The sequence below is a fragment of the Chelonia mydas genome, chromosome 9 (genome assembly GCF_015237465.2).
Source record: "Chelonia mydas isolate rCheMyd1 chromosome 9, rCheMyd1.pri.v2, whole genome shotgun sequence".
NCBI classification, from domain to species: domain Eukaryota; kingdom Metazoa; phylum Chordata; order Testudines; family Cheloniidae; genus Chelonia; species Chelonia mydas.
The window spans coordinates 49,439,266-49,454,951 of record NC_057855.1 but is presented as its reverse complement, the minus strand read 5'-3'; the positions used below and the strand labels follow the sequence as shown (position 1 = coordinate 49,454,951).

The following is a 15,686-nucleotide window of genomic DNA, read 5'->3' as shown; positions in this document are numbered from 1 at the left end:
AGCCTTGACCCCGCAGATCCAACTCATCTCTGCCCTGACCCCAAAGCCTTGACCCTGCAGACCCGACCTGTCTGCCAGTGACCCCCCGGACCCGACCTGCCTCTGCCCTGACCCCACAGGCCCGACCCTGACCCTCGTCACTGCTGAGCAGCGCGTGGTGTCTCCCTGATGGTCTGGTGGTCAGAATTTGGTGCCTTCCCCACTGGGACCTGGGTCTGATCCTCGGTCAGGGAATTATCTATGGAACTGCCAGTGACCCCACAACCTGCTGAGTCCTGCCCACTGCCAGTTACCCCACAAACTTCCCCCTTCTTGCCCTGATCCCAGGTTCTGCTGAGTCCCTCCCAGCAACCCTTTCGGTCATTGTCAGGCCCTCGCAGCCTGATCTGCCATTGCAGTCAGTGCTGGGCCCTGTTCATTGCTGACAACAGCAACCCTGGTCGCTGCCGCACCCTACCAGCCACGAGCAAGTCTCTGTACTACAGATGGCCACGCTGTAGCATGCCCCCAGTGCCGCCAGTGACCCCTGCCAACTCAGCATGGCACTGGGCTGTGTGTCCCACCTATTGCCAGCAGAGTTGTACACTAGCGAGCTGCCCTGGTTAACCCTCTCGTCGCCTGACTCCAAGTGGCACTGCCATGTGCCCCCATTGGCAGTCACTGTGCTGCTCTGAACATCTCTCTTGCGCTAACAGCAACCCAATGCTTTCTCCCTCCCGAGGTTACGAAGGGGGCAGCCTGCTGAAGGTGCTGAAGGACATTGAGCACAGCATTGAGGTCATGTTGGACAGATGGCGGATTGACGTGATCCCCACGGACAAGGAGGAGAATGGAGACCCTGTCCCGTACAGCATAATCAACAACTATTTCTCCATAGGTGTGGTAAGTAGTTCTGGGATTTCCCTTCTGGCAGGAGAACAATGAGTCTGCCCAGACCTGGCTCAGCCAGGGTGAGGCGGGATTAGTGAGGAGTGGTGTGTTGGGCTGGCGTACAGACACTGGCATAGCAGAGCCCTTTGGCCGTACCATGACTTCCATGTTGGCACACAGCCAGTACCTTAAAGTCACTGTGTGGCCCTGTGGTGGTTTACATCTGAGTCACAGCCTTGCACCCCACATCACGACAGGCCCAGGCTGTGTGGAACGGCAGTGTGCAGTGACCTGTGGAGCATTTTCATGCTGCTTTTCCAAAAGTCTAGGATGCAGCCCAACGAGTCGGCTCCCAGGTGTCATCCCTCCTTACCCAGCTAGTTCCACTGAGGTCAGTCAGGAGCAGGTTGCTATTTTGCAGTGGCATTCCTCACTCAGACAGTACCCCAGGCACTTTGTAGAGCTAGCCCTGGAGCGGTGGGACTGCTGCTGGCTCTGCAGTCCCAGGCCACCACAGCAAGGGGGGGATGGGATATTCCTGATGGGAAATCCCACTCAGGAAGGGCCTCCTGCAGACTGACGTTGCTTGACAGCGAATGAATGTCTTTGCTCTTTGTAACAGCAGATTGGCAAAGCGATGCTGGTTGAACTGAGAGCAGACGTTAATGCCTGGAGTAATAGCCCTGACCAAGCTGCCATAATAGTCTCTTCCCAAGGTGTCTCTGCCGGGGCACCTCAGTTCTGACCTAGTCCATTGCTGAGATCCATTAGGATCTCTCACCCTGGGCCTGGGGAAGCCAATTTCAACCTTACACCCTGATCTGCAGCATAACACACTCATTAGGGGCCACATAATTCTGATATCTGAAGTCGTCACCCCAGCAGCAGTCCCCTGCTGTGACTCTCTCTGTATCCGATCGCTGTACCACTTGCGAGGCACCCCCCTGTTTTACAGAGACCTACACACCCGGGGGGGAGGGGGCCTTTTCAAAAGGCAACTCCAGTGGGGACAGAGTTTCACCAACACTGAGTGTTTCTGAAAAACCTCCCAGCGCCCCAAGCAGTTTATACTGAGGAGATGCGTCCTCCAAAAAAAAAGTGAATCCATTCTGATAAAAACTATAGAGAGGCAGGTGAAAGGGAACTGCCCTGTTGGTCCTATGTGTATTGTAGCAGTGTGCAAACACCCAAGGGAGTGGCCAGGCCCTGTTGCGTCAGGCACACAGAGAGGCAGATCCTTGGTCGGTGTTAATAGTTAGTGCTTTTTTCATGCCCATTTACCCCAGATGAGGCTCTGCATCGTATGTGTCTTGCCTTTGGGAGCTTGTCCTCTGCACAGACAAGGCAGACAAATACTAAAAGGCAAACAGAAACTCAGTCACAAGGCAGAAGTTGTGTAACTTGGCTCAACTTTTGGGTGTAATTCTAGTGCTGTCAGTGGAATCACACCTGCTCAAACCAGATCAGATTTTGGCCCATAGCTTCTATTCCTGGCTCCTCCCAAGAACCTTCTAATCTCAGGCAAATGTCTAATCTCAAAATCTAACCTGTCAGTGCCTCAGTTTACCTCTAGGGAATGGCTCTAATGATACTTCCCAGGGGTACTGACTGAGCCTTTAGGTTTGAAAAGCTCTGTGACCTCTGAGAAAAGCCACACAAAATACACCGCGAAGCTCTGGGTTCGGGTAGCATCCCTGGCTGGATTAGCTGGCATTTTTCCAGGTGGACTTTCCTGGTGATATTCCCTGTTCATCTGTCTAAGCCAGTGATATTCAGACCTCGGGAAATTAGCCATCAGAATTACCCGAAGAGCCACAGGAGTGTGAATTCAAGGTTTCATTTTCTGTAGCACTATATATTCATGTTCAAACAGTATGACGGGGGAACATAGCTTATATATATTATTCTCACAGCAAAATGACTGACCAACTATTATTATTTTATCAACTACAATTGGTTAATAACATAGTAAAAGCCTCCTGATTGGTTAATAACTTAGATCGGTTACTAATTAAATCCCACGGTGTTTTAATATCATGGGCTGCAAAAAGCCTCAGGAGACGCATTAAAGAGCTACTCGCAGGTCCCGAGCCACAGTCTGAGTATCACCGCTCTGGGTCCCTTTGCATCATTTTCCTGTCCTCATTGCTGTTTGCTGCACATCTTGACTCATCCAGCATGACTCTTGCTTCCAAACCAATGATCAGCCTTGCAGATGGGGAATGATATAAGGGGTCCAAGTCTCAAAAGTGCCTAAAGCCCAGATGCCCCACCTTCCTAAAGTGGGGCGGGGCTTAGCACACACCGCTCACATGTCCACCTCCCACTGAATGCTTAGGTGGCTCTCCGCCTGTCACTCCGGCTTTGTTGGAGACCATGCTTAGGAGCCCGTCTCCCCCGATTTGTTGTTCAAGGAGCCTGGGTGCCAAGCTCGGGCTGTGTGGATGCCAGTGTTGTACCTGCGATTTTCTGGGCGCCTAGTGGTTAGGTGTGGTGATGCTGAGTGTCGCCATGCCAATGTCCCTTTGTGAAGCCCGGCATCAGTGACATAGGAGCCTCAGGCTCAATGAGACATAGGCTCCCGAGTGCATGAGTCCCTTCTAAGTCACCCCCACCCCTCCCCTCGCGGCATCTGACGGGCACCTTCCCCTTGTTTGGTACCTTGCCATTTCCCACTGGAGAGTAAATGTCCTTTATTTTCTTTTTCACGTTTTGGAAGACGGGGAGCCAGCCTGCGGGTGTGACCTTCTGAACGCTGGGCAGCCCCAGCTAGTCACCAGCCGCCCGCGGGCTGCCTGTCATTAGCAACGCGTTCTCTGGGAGAGAGGAATGAGTCGGTCCTGGCCGAGGCTGGCATGGCTTGGGAAAGTGGGAAAACAGCACGTCAGAGTCATCAGGATGAGAAACCTGACCCTGGGACATTGGAAAGGAGCCTGGCTGGCGGAGAGGCTGACTCTGCTACGCCTCTGCGCAGGTCATCGGTGCGGTGCTGGCACCACTGAAGCCAATGGGAGCTGTGCCATTGACTGCAGTGGGGCCAGGATTTTGCTCCACCTCTGCTTCCTTCAGAGGTGAGGGTGGATTTTTCCATCCGTCTGCAGGATCAGCATCCCTATGGAGTGGGGCAGGATCAAGAGGCAGTGCAGAGCCCGTCCTCCTTCACAGCGGGGCTTTAAAAAGCTGCAGTCTCCCACTGCCCCATGGCCTGGCCATGCCCATGGTGCTCCTGGGGCTGAGGCACAGCCAGCAGGAAGCGGGCACAATGTGCTGGGGAGCCCTCTGCAGGGAAGGGCTGGGACATTGCCAGCAGCGTAACCCTTCCAGATTGAGAATGAACAACCAGGAAAGGACTAGAGTTTATGACAGCATGAAATGCAAATAGGGGAGGATTTAAAAACAAGGGAACAGGCTGGGGTCTGGGCTAGGAAAAGGGCAAAAATGTTAAATGAGATTTTTATAATTGTTACTTTTAATGCAGGGTGGGTGCCAGTCCTGCTACTGAAGGATGGGGTGCCCACCCTTCCACAGATTTGCCTTGTACACCCTAATCCTGCAAAGCTTTACATGCACTGTCAGTCCCCCAGCAACACCTTGCTGCGAGAGTGTGTCAGGCAAACACATGAGTTAACTCTTGCGCAGGTGGACTATGGGTTCTCAGTTTCCTTTCTCTTAGCTGGGGATACCCTGCCTGGGGTGGAACCTGGCCCTACATGAGACAGAACTTAGAGCAGGGGTTCTCACACTGTGCTCTGGTGGTCCATGGAGCACTTACATGATGCTCATTCTCCTGTTTATTTCCAGTTGCTAAAGTGCATCAAGCCAGATAAAAACACATTGGCTATTTTTCTTTGTCAACAATTACTGTGGTTGCCACAGGATGGTAGGAGCCACCAGCTGGGAAGGGAGGTGGGCGATTCGAACACCAGTGGGAGGAGAGATGGATGCACTTTGAAAAGTTTGGAAATTTGTGCTTACTTCTAGTATGGGCGTGAAAATGTCACAGGAAATTTCCATCGGCAAATCAAACCTTTGGCAAACTCCTTCTTCCCCAGGGACTGAGTGAAGGCATTTAGTCCGCGATTCAGCAAAGCATTTAAATTCAGATCGAAGGTTAAGCCCACGCTTAAGTGCTTTGCTTAGTCAGCGCCTTCGATTTGATGTCTCTCTGATTAAATTAAACCCATATGGGCTGGCTGGTATTACAATGTTCTGCTGAGTGCTTGTGGCACACATTATTACTGGGCTAGAGTAAGATTACCAGCTCAAAATAGTCTCCGGAATGTCTGTCTTAGTCACTAACACTGCTGCCTATAGAACCAGCATGAAAATCTTTCTCCAGATATTGGCAGCTACCACTGAAGCTTTGAGAGAGCCCTGTAGTTCATATAATCCCATTTGCCAGCCCCGGTCCCGTGCAGCCATTCCCTCCCCTGTAAAATGAGGCTGGGACATGAATCCAGAGTGACTCCGGTTTGGGGAGCAGAACTACTATGCGTCCTTTGCTCCAAAGGCACAACCATAGGCAATAAACATTTCACGTGGCTCAGAACGAATAGGCATTTCTTCTTGCACGGGAATATGATAGGAGCATTTTTTTCCAACAGGCCATGGCTTTCCCTGGAAGGGAAGGGGTTAATATCAACCATTCATGGTGTGATACAGCAGCACTGTGGTAAACATGTAGTAGGCCCCATGTGTGGGCACAGGTTGAGTTGTGAGCATGAATCATCCGGGCCCCTCTCCGAGGAGATCTCCATGAGCACACAGCACTGTCCTCCGAGGAGGTTTATTTGGGAGCAGACAAACAGGCAGTTTCCTCACCCCCTCTCACTGGGTTTTACTGGGGTTTTTAAAATCATTTTTCCTAGCAAACCCTTGACCACGTGGACTCGAAATGTGCTTCTTTATGACAGCTGCTTCCCTGCTGCATTGTGCCTGCAGACAGCTTGGCTCTTGCGAGGTTGATCCAGAGTCCTGGGCTGCTGGGTTTCTTGTTTTGGTGGGGAGCCCATTGACCAAAAAAAAGGGCACTGAGGCTGTAAAACAAACTCTTCCAAGCAGTCTGTTATGGAAGGCTGCAGGGTACTGGGGAGCCAATAAAAGGGGGACACCCTGAAAGTTTAAGTCATGCTTGGGAGGTTTGGTACTGACAGTCTTGGGCAGCTGGACTGCCACTTCCTGTCTCCTCCTCCTTTATTTTTGGGCATGAGGAATGCTGGGCAGCAGCCATAGCACAGACCGGAAGGTTTGGATTGCATGTAGCTCATGTGCTATATTTAGCTCGGGGCTCTCCAAAAGCCCTTGGTGGTGATCCTGTCACTGGCTTGTTGGCAACGAATGGGCTGCTGATTCCTTGATGTAGTGCCTGCGTTGCCAGTGCCACCCGAGCCCTGAGACTTGAAAGAGATCCACCGGCACAGTTTGTATACTGTATTTTATAGGGACGCTTGAAAAGTACTTACGCGGCTCACTTTATACCCCACACTCACATGGCTGCTCTTACATCCAGTCCCATGGCACATACGGGCTGTCACATCTTTCCAGACAAGCAGAGTGTCTGGTTAAAATCTCCCCTCTAACATATCCTGTGTAGCGAGTCACGGCAGTTAATCTCTCATGTGGGACAATTAGAATGGCAGACAGGGAACCAGAGAGGGAAACTGTGCTCACTGGAGCATCGAGTGATATTCTGCCCCTCCGCCCCCCCTTCACCACTGAGGTAGGTCTGGTTGGGTGATAAAGGTTAATTCCTTTCACCCCAGAGAAGCTGCCTGTAATGGCCAGGGCAGGGCGTAGGCAGCTGGGCCAGGGTCGAAAGCAGGAGTTGGGACTAGTTACCAAGCCAAGTCAGGAGATGGACACCAAGGTCAAGCGGGGCAGGGGGCTGAAAGCAGGGATCAGGAGTAAGGTGGGGCAAAAGACAAAGTCTGTAGCAGTAGCAAGCCAGAGTGTCTACACTGTTGTTCAGGCAGCTCCCTGGGGCAACTTCCTGGTTTAAATAGTTGGTGTAGACCGATCAGGTGGCCGCAGAGTTCTTTTGCTCGGGCTTCTGTGGGTGGTACTTCCTCCCGTGCCTGACCCTCTAGCAATTGTCAGATGCTGCTTCACTCAACTCCCCAGTGGGGACATGGAGACATTGGTCACCCTGGACCCTCCAGCTGCAGGTTCTAGACCCACAGATCCTTATGCTGCCCCATCATGGCTTCTGCCTCGTTGTGACATAGCCAAACTGCCCTTTCTCAGTGTTAACTCCTTACTCATAATTCCCTCCCTTCCCCAAAGTCCTACAGAGTTTAATAGAAAATAATCTTGCTATTGAATTTTTGAATTGCATGATAGAATTACATAGAGAATTCTTGCCCTGTTGTGGAATCATAACACACAGCTCCAATAACTTACAGAAAGGGTATTGTTCCCTGTTGCATTGGATAGGTTGGAGAGTAATCCCAATAGATCCCCATTATGTTCTATAGGATTTAACAGCTGGAAATTTTCATAAATGTTTGACTAAAATACCCCATATAAGAGAGGGTATTATTAGCTTAAGGAATAGTTTAAAATTGCAGGAAACAGGGAGTCAACGGCATAAAATAGAGTTGTTTTATACGCATTCAGCTCTTGAGATAAACTGGTCTTCAAGGGCTGAAGGAAGGAAAGAAACACCATCACTTTTCCCCCTAGCTAGCTGTTTGGTCACTTGCCATCCTTCTCCAGCTCAGAGCTCCCATATGGGTTTAGGTAGTCTAGGAGGGAGGCCAAGTTAGCAAATTGCATCGTTTAACATGCCCATTTACCATGGCTGGCCCAAGTTCTCTTTTCAGGTACGCAGGCACAGCTCTACAGAAGTTGATGGAAGAGGGGAATTTAGGTGGTTAGGTGTCTAACATGCTCTTTTTCTAACCTGGCGTAGTGGGCGATACAGAATGCTGTCTCATCACAGAGTGGTCCCATGCTATGTGCAATGAGTGTAACATTATCAGACCCCTGTTAATACCCGATGATGGCTTTAAGGGCATAGAAACAGAGAGGTAAAATACCCATTGAGTCATCTAGTCCCTGTCCTCCCTGCTAGTGCAGGATTGTCCCTTACCGTTTTTTGTTTGTTTTGTATTTTTTGTGTCTCTATGCACTCAGGGCGCCTTTCCAGCTTGCCTGCACGGCCCGGGAATTCTGTAGTTCCAAGGCATTAGCAGGACTTCAGGGGAAATCACAGCTTAGTCATGGAAAATTCTGATAAAATCAAATACCGTCAGCATTTGAGATGTCTGTGACTTTTCCTTTGTCACCTCCTTGCCCTCAGCCTCCCACAGTTCCCTCTTCTCCCAGCAGGGCCCAGCTCTGTCAGCAGCAGAGCACACTGACCCTGAGCTAGCGTCCTAACTTACCCGTTTCCTGGGGGGCTTTGCTGGTAACTCAGACATGGATGACGTCTGGCTGTTAAATAAAGAAACCCTAACGAGGTCTTAGCGCAGAAATCACAGCCCCGAGTAAACCTCGGTTCCAGGCGTTAGCCCCCAGGAGCTGACGTCCTGGCTAAGGAGATATTTCCTTATCTGAATCTCAGCTCTTGGCAAGTTCATGTTGATTTTCTGGAAATGTCTCTCTTCTGTCATCAGGCATTTCCCATAAATCAGCTCATGTGTCCTTTCATTCCCTCTCCCTGCAGGATGCCTCCATCGCGCATCGATTCCACATGATGAGAGAAAAGCACCCTGAGAAATTCAACAGCAGGTAAAGCCTTTGGCCATTCCATCGTGATGCTGGTAGAAGCATTCCCCACCATCTACGGGAGGAGGAAGTGCTGCATTGGACCAATCTTGCTTTAAGGGCTTGTCTGGCAGGGAGCTCAAAATCCAACTGTCTAGGCTTTTGGTGCCAGCATGGTCCTGGGAACTGGACAGGGGCGGCGGGTAAAATAGGCCAGGGGAGGCTAAGCCTCCCCAAACAGCCACTGCCCCACTGCCTTAGAAAGCACAGACACCAGGGCTGTGGCCCTGCTTGCGCTCCGCCCCAGGGCCCCGCTCTCATTCTTCCTCTTTTGCCCCACCTGCGCTGCTCCTCTTCCCACCCCACCTTCACCTCTTCCCTCCAAGGCCTGCCCTCACTCGGCTCCTTCACGTCCCTGCTCTGCCTCTGTCCTGAGGCCCCCACTGCTCACTGAGTCACATAAGACAAAAGGAGTATGTGAGCACCCAGGAGCTTTTGGCTGAGTATTGTTTTGAGTAGAGGTGCATGTGGGGGGAAGGCAGAAGAGATAAAAGAGTAAAAAAGACAAGAGAGAGGCAGAGGCAAGCAGCAGCCTGTGAACACAGTGTGACCCTGGCTATAGCTAGAGAGAGAACTTTTGAGTCTGTTGGCTAAAGAAAGTTGGGGCTGCAAGCAAAGAAACTGCTCCCTTTGTTCGTGGGTCCTCCTGCATTCAGAGAAGCAGGATTTTGTATGTTCCCAGCATGGGTAGCGAGTTCTATGGGCTGGTGGTGCCTGGGCACCAGGAATATTCCTGTCCCAGGGGCCCGGCTCCAGCAAAGTTTCCCACCTCCCCCCGCCACACTCCCCCCGCGCTTCCCCCAGCCCCACCTGCCGCCCCGGGTGATTTAAAACAGCCCGGGGGCTCCCGCCGCCACCCAGCAGCGCAGCGGGGCTGAGCGGCTTCCTGCGCACTTGTTCCACGTGGCTGCTGGCAGGTCCTTGCAGCCCGTGTGAGGGAGTTGTACCGCTGCGCGCTGCCCCTGCCCCAAACACCCCTGCGGGCGATGGGAAGCTGCAGGGGCAGTGCCTGGAGACAGCAGCGTGAGGAGAAACCCCCCACCCCCGGCCTGCCCCGCCTAGGAGCCACTGCCGGAGGGGGTGCCCCAGGTAAGCATCGTACCCCCCCATCCACTTCCAGAGCCTGCACCCACACCCCCTCCGCAAACACACCCTTTGGCCCCCAAATTTCCTCCTGCACCCCCCCCCCTTGCCCCCAAACTCCCTCCCAGAGCCTGCACTCCTCACCCCCATCCTGCACCCCTTCCCCCGCAACTCCCTCTTGCACTCCCACCCCTCCCCTGCACCTACATTTGTCCCCAAACTCCCTCCCAGAGCCTGCACACCCACCCCCTCCTGCACCCCCACCCCCTGCCCAGAGCCTGCACCCAGCACCCAAACTCATTCCCAGAGCCTGCACTCCAGACCCCCTCCCCCACCCAAACTCCCTCCCAGAGCCCGAACTCTCACCCCTTCTGCACCCAAACTCCCTCTCAGAGCCTGCATCCCCACCCCCTTGTGCACCCCAATCGCCTGAACCTCAGACCCCCTCCTCCACCCAAACTCCCTCCCAGAGCCTTAGGCAGGTGTGGGGGGGGGGAGTTGGCGGGGGTGGGGGGGGGGGAGTTTCTGGGTGTTCTGGGCACCACCAAAATTTCTACAAACCTGCTGCCCCTGGTTCCTAGTAACTAAACAAGGTGACAGCAAAGAAGACAGCAGCCTCCATCGATGTCTCCTTCTAGCTGGAACATCTCCAGGGCCCCGTACTTTGACTAACCAGTCAGGTCGAAAAGGAGCAACCAGCCCTTTTGGAGAAGGCAGTAAGAAGAGGGGCTTTGCCAAATGCTTCAAAGGTTAAGATCTGGGCTCTGGTGGTGAGCCATGATAGACTTAATCCAACCCGCTGTAAAATAGAAACAACAACAGTGGGAGCGCTTGGGGCCCAGAAGCTGCATCTGAGCTGAGGAAATAAACATGCAGTGTACTGTGATCTAGGCTGTGTTGCGTGTCTCGGTTCACCCGTCCTATAGGGCTGGATATTTCAGCGTTCTTGGAAAGGTGGTAGGATTTGGCTGCAAACCCAGCTACATTCATTCCTACTTTACAATTAGCTCCAAACTCCAGGGCTAGCAAGAGCAAGCTATCCAGCCCAGGCAGAGCCGCATGTTTGGACTAGCTCATGTTTCACTTGGAGTTTATAAAAATGGCATGTTTGCATCAGGAGCCAGTGGCTTGTGATCCGTGCAAGAGAGACACAGGCAGATCCCCCCTGAGGGCCATGATTTTCCAAAACACCTGTTAGAGAAGCTCCAAAGAACCTCAGCTCCAGCTTTGGGCTACAGTGCAGAACTCTCCGGTCCTGGGGCAGCTCCTTGAAGCACAGCCCAGGGAGTCAAACAAGCCCAGCACAGAACAAATAGCCAAGGGAAGACCTCAGGCGGATGCACCCTGTCTCTCCATCCCTCCCCTGCCACCAAGAGCCAGCTGAATAACAGTCAAGGAGAACGGGAGCCGCTCCCTGCTTGCTCAAATCCCAGGTGGCTCAAAAGGAGCATCAGTCAGGCCGTGGTTTTGTCATTTTTGGGCTGCAGTGTGTGAGTGTTGAGGGCTTATTCAGCCACTCCTGCTAAACCCTCACATCTCATCCTGTTGGATTCAATGGCCAAATTCTAGTGACTTCCTAGGGTTCCAGATTTGGTCTTTGTAACACAGGGGATGAGCCCTGGGCACTTATTTGGTGAAGACCAGCGACTCATTGCCCACGACAAGTGGCCTGGCCCCTCCAAACTGCATGTCCCCTGCTCTCTTCCCCACGAGAGATCCAGCACCCACACAGCACCGTGGCCTCGCCTAACATCCTCCCCCCCGGCACGCCCCCAGCCTGAATCTCCTCTTGGTTTCTCTTGTTGTCTTCCTGCCTCCTCCTAGCAGCCCACCGTGCCTCCATGTTGGCTTCCTCACCTGGACCCCAGTGCTGCATTCTCCCCTTCTGACCTGGTTATTCTGAGAAGTGACGATGGTGGAGTCAGGAGCCTGGAAGCCCTGGGATTTCCTCCCTGGTCTTGGGGCAGTCCACAAGGCAGGGCTGCGGACCCTGGAAGCTCAGGCTGTGCCAGGCAAACCAGCAGGGAGCCAGGCAAAGGAGGCATTGGGTTTAAGGTGGAGCAGGGCCCTCCTGGTTCAATGGGATTTTGCAGGGAGCCCACTGCCCCGTCCAGGAGCTGCCGGTGCAAGGTCCAAAACTGCTACTGACAGATTTTGCTATCGGCTCAGTCTGTGTGAGCCCGCTTGGCCCCAGGCACGCAGCCAGTTCTGTCAGGTGGTGGGTTTGGACACATCACTGGAAAGCGAAGTCATTGCTTTCCCTGGCTGGCAGAGCTGCATACAGCCTCTGGAGTGGGGAGAGCTGAGGAGATGGCCCCTGTCCTCTCTAATCGCTGAAGCTAGGAGCAGTGAGGGGGCATGTGGCTGGTGGGTCCCAGTGGTTCTCCTCCCCCATTTCCCCCCCCCCCCCCCCCCCCGGAGATCTAGGTGCCACAGTAGGAAATCTGGCCTGAAGGATGAGGTGGGCTTTTCAGCAGCACTGTGTGCCAGGCAGGGCCTGAGCCCTCCCAGCCATGACATGGAGGTGCCTAAGACCTAAGCTCTTTGTACATGGTTAAAAATGGCCTGTCGGTGGCCAGACATGGCTGGAACAGGCTGCTTCCCGAGTGTGTGCAGAGAGGAATCTGTGCCAGGTGGTAGTGCCTCGGGCCGTGTGTGCACTAGGAACCTCCCCAGCTGCTAAGAGGTGCTGTAATGGCTCTGCTGTATGGAGGTAGAACTGGCAGCAGAGACAGGACTGGACCATGGTCTGCTCAGAAACTGCAGCTGTGCCTTGCTTAGATCAAACTGTCTTCAGCCCCAGCTGCCTGCAATGCATAGTAGCCCAGCATAGGCAGGTTAAGCATGGCCTTTAACATGGCTAGAACATAGTTTGATTTCTAGCCATGCAAGCAAGGAAATCCCACCTACTCACATGGTTGGACCACAACCACTTGTGTAAACATGGTGCTGTTTTGGTAGGCAGGGCCGGATTTAGGGGCAGGCAACCCAGGCGACCACCTGGGGTGCCAGGTTTGGGAAGCGCTGGACTTGAGGGGCTGTTTTTGTTGTTTACAGATTCTAGCATGCAAATTATGTCTTATGTCAAATTAGCATCTTATGATCGGGCTAAATCATGCATGCAAATCGTGCATCCAAGTCGTGAAATGGGCTACACATGCAATACAAAACAAGGAATTCAAAAATTTAACAAAGGGGACGGGGGTGGCAAAGACTCTCCTCTCCTGGGGCGCCATTTGATCTAGGGGTAGCCCTGTTGCTAAGGTAGCCAAAGCCATAAATGATTTCCGTGGATACGTCACAGCCCTCTCATCCAGGTGCCTGGAAACTCTGTCAAGCGCTCTCCCTTTTGAGAGGTCCAGAAAGCCACATGTCTGCTTTATTGTTATTCCATGGGCATCACTGTCACAGTGTATCTGGACCCCTGTCCTGTATGTAGCATGAGGCGTGTATTACAGCTAAGTCAGGTACAGGAGCAGTGGTAGCACACACTTCACTGCAGGTTAGCTACCCTCGTAATTACCCTGGCTTCTGGGCGGGCTTGTACAGCCCAAGCTGAGGCCCATGTGGCTGCAGCTTTACTTAGCCCGTACCTGGACGAGCTAGATTTGATCTAGCTCAAGTATGTCTACACATGATTGCAGTGTTGACATACCCTAAGGGTCACATTTCCAAGCTTTTCTCTGCCATGAGGAGCACTAGAAACTTGCATTTTTTTTAATAAAAGCTGAGATTCTCACAAAATCCCCTGACTCCAGGAGCTGGGGCTTTAAGAAAATCACCAGATTTTATGAGAGTCATGATAAAACCATGAGAGTTGGCACCACTGGGACTAGAGCAGAAGAAACGCTCGTTAGTTGGAAAGGCAGTAGATTTAAGGGTAATACTTACTTTTCTGTATTCTAATCAAGTTCCTTGTTCAGTGTTACAATGCAGTTGTTTCAGTGATTCTTTATCACCGTCTCATAAGAGTCCTGTCACACTGCCCTTTGCATCCATATGACTGCTAGCTGCGTAACAATGAAGCATGTAAATCTTCCTAGATCCTTTTGCATGATGACCAGATGGAGTTTGTCACCCTATAGCTGTTCAGCCCGTCATATCCAGCCTTGGCTGTCTTCAGCCATGGCCTTTCCATATCCTCCTCCAATTGCAAATTGCTCCATTGAGTTCTCTAGTCGATCTTACTAGCGTAGGGACAGAGTCCCTGCGGCTGGGGAGGGAAAGTATAAATCACCCTGGTGCACTGGCAGGTGAGCAAGATGAGTCCTGCTGTCTTCTTCTCTCTTGGGTTTCCATGGGGCTGGTTGATGGTGCAGGCGGGTTAGTGGATGCACTAACTCATTCCATCCTCCAGCTGCTCTGACCATGCCCCATCCCTAGCCAGAGTTCCTCACTTTTCTGGGGGTATGGGCCATCTTTGAGCCTCCAGAACGGAGAGGGGTTTCGGGTGCTTTCCACTGTTGCAACTCCCCCTTTCTCCCCCTCTATGGCCAGGGCCTCCACTAGCGTCTGTTCTTAGATCCTGGGCTGAACCTGGCCCAGATTTTGGCTACATTTCTCTGCTGAAGCTTTGACTTGTTAGTACGTGGTCTGTTTTCATTGGGTACTAGAATAACGAGTCCCTGTGCCCTGTGTAACATCCCTTCAGGTTAGTATTTGCTGACAGCTATGCTGTCTCCCCTCCCTAGACTGAGCATGCCCAGTTTTCTGACCCTTCCAGTCTGCCTTTCTGCTGCTTTCTGAACGCTTTGCCAACTGAGAGGTTTTGAAGCATGGGCACTGCAGGGAGGCTCCCACTTGCTCAGTTGGGTGCTCAAATCAGCAGGCACATTTGGCTCTCTTAAACCTACCAAATCCACCAATTGGATATTGGTGGGACTCCTGGAACACAGGATCGGGGATTAGTGCCAATATCCCAGTAACCATTGCAACAGGTAAATGTACGTTTCTAAGGCTGGCTGTGGCGGTATCCAGAGAACCAGTTCAGTTGCAAAGTACTCGTTTGGGTGCTTTCATTTAGGCAACAGCCTTTGAAAAGCAGGTTCTGTTGTTTGGGGATTCTGGGCCACAGAGCTGTCCCCAGTGCCCCTGATGGCCCTAACTAGTGATAGCAAGACAGCAAGAATTACGTGGCTCGTTCTACACGCAGTACTATTGATGCAGCCCAATATAGCATGCTCCTTTTTCGCTCTAGCTTTGCATTGCTGACTAATGTATAATCAATCCTCCCCTACAACCCTAGATCCTGGCGTGTGCTGCTGTTTCCTAGCCAGACACCCCCATTTGTGTTTGGGCATGTGCCAATGAAAGCATTTTGCATTTGTCTCTAGTGAATCCCATTGATTTTTAGCCACTCTCCCCAAGACCACAGTGTACTTTTAATCCAACCCACAATGCATTTCCCTACTCTCCCTGGTCCTGGCTTTGTAGCAGCTAATTCAATCAGCTTATTACTACCCTATTATTTACTTGGCTAGCACCCCAAAGCATGTAGGGGACTCTGAAAGCATTAAATCACCTTAATCCCTGGTTCAAATGGGCAATGTGTAGTTAATTGATATTTCTGTATTTTTGGTCCTTTGCTGCTAGACCCTGACCACTCACCCCACTGACAGCTTTGTGGTCTTGCTTTTGGGATCCTCCCTGACCTGCCTGGCCCAGCTCTTTCCTCTGTTCAGTCTCCTTTTAACCAAGCTAGCTGCTTCCTTGTGCCTCCATAATCTAGCCCTCGCTCCACCCTGCTGGGCAAAGCGATCCTCGGCCATGCTCCCAGCCTCTTCTCCATGCTGCCCTCCACCACTCAAACCCATGTGCCCAGAGCTGACATGTGACTGGGGAGATGCACCCTCCTGCTGCCGCTCTGGGGGCCAGTTCCTCTCCTCCCAACAGGGGTGATGGCCCATGAGGGGCTGGTAGGATTCCTGACCCCTAGGGAAGGGGGTGGAGCAGAGAGCCAGCTAGAG

At 52.3% G+C, this 15,686-nt stretch overlaps 1 protein-coding gene across 3 annotated transcripts in view; it reads left to right on the top strand.

The window, feature by feature from the left end:
* The window catches only part of DGKG (diacylglycerol kinase gamma), a 153,102-nt gene that overhangs the window by 84,085 nt on the left and 53,331 nt on the right, over positions 1 to 15,686 (top strand). For all 3 annotated transcript variants that reach the window (XR_006283793.1, XM_037909618.2, XM_043522536.1), the window contains 2 exons: positions 722 to 882; positions 8,537 to 8,601. Coding sequence is in view for 2 of the 3 variants with exons in the window: in XM_037909618.2 (XP_037765546.1) it covers positions 722 to 882; positions 8,537 to 8,601 (226 nt within the window). In the remaining variant the exon portion in view is untranslated. The remainder of the gene's footprint in view (positions 1 to 721; positions 883 to 8,536; positions 8,602 to 15,686) is intronic.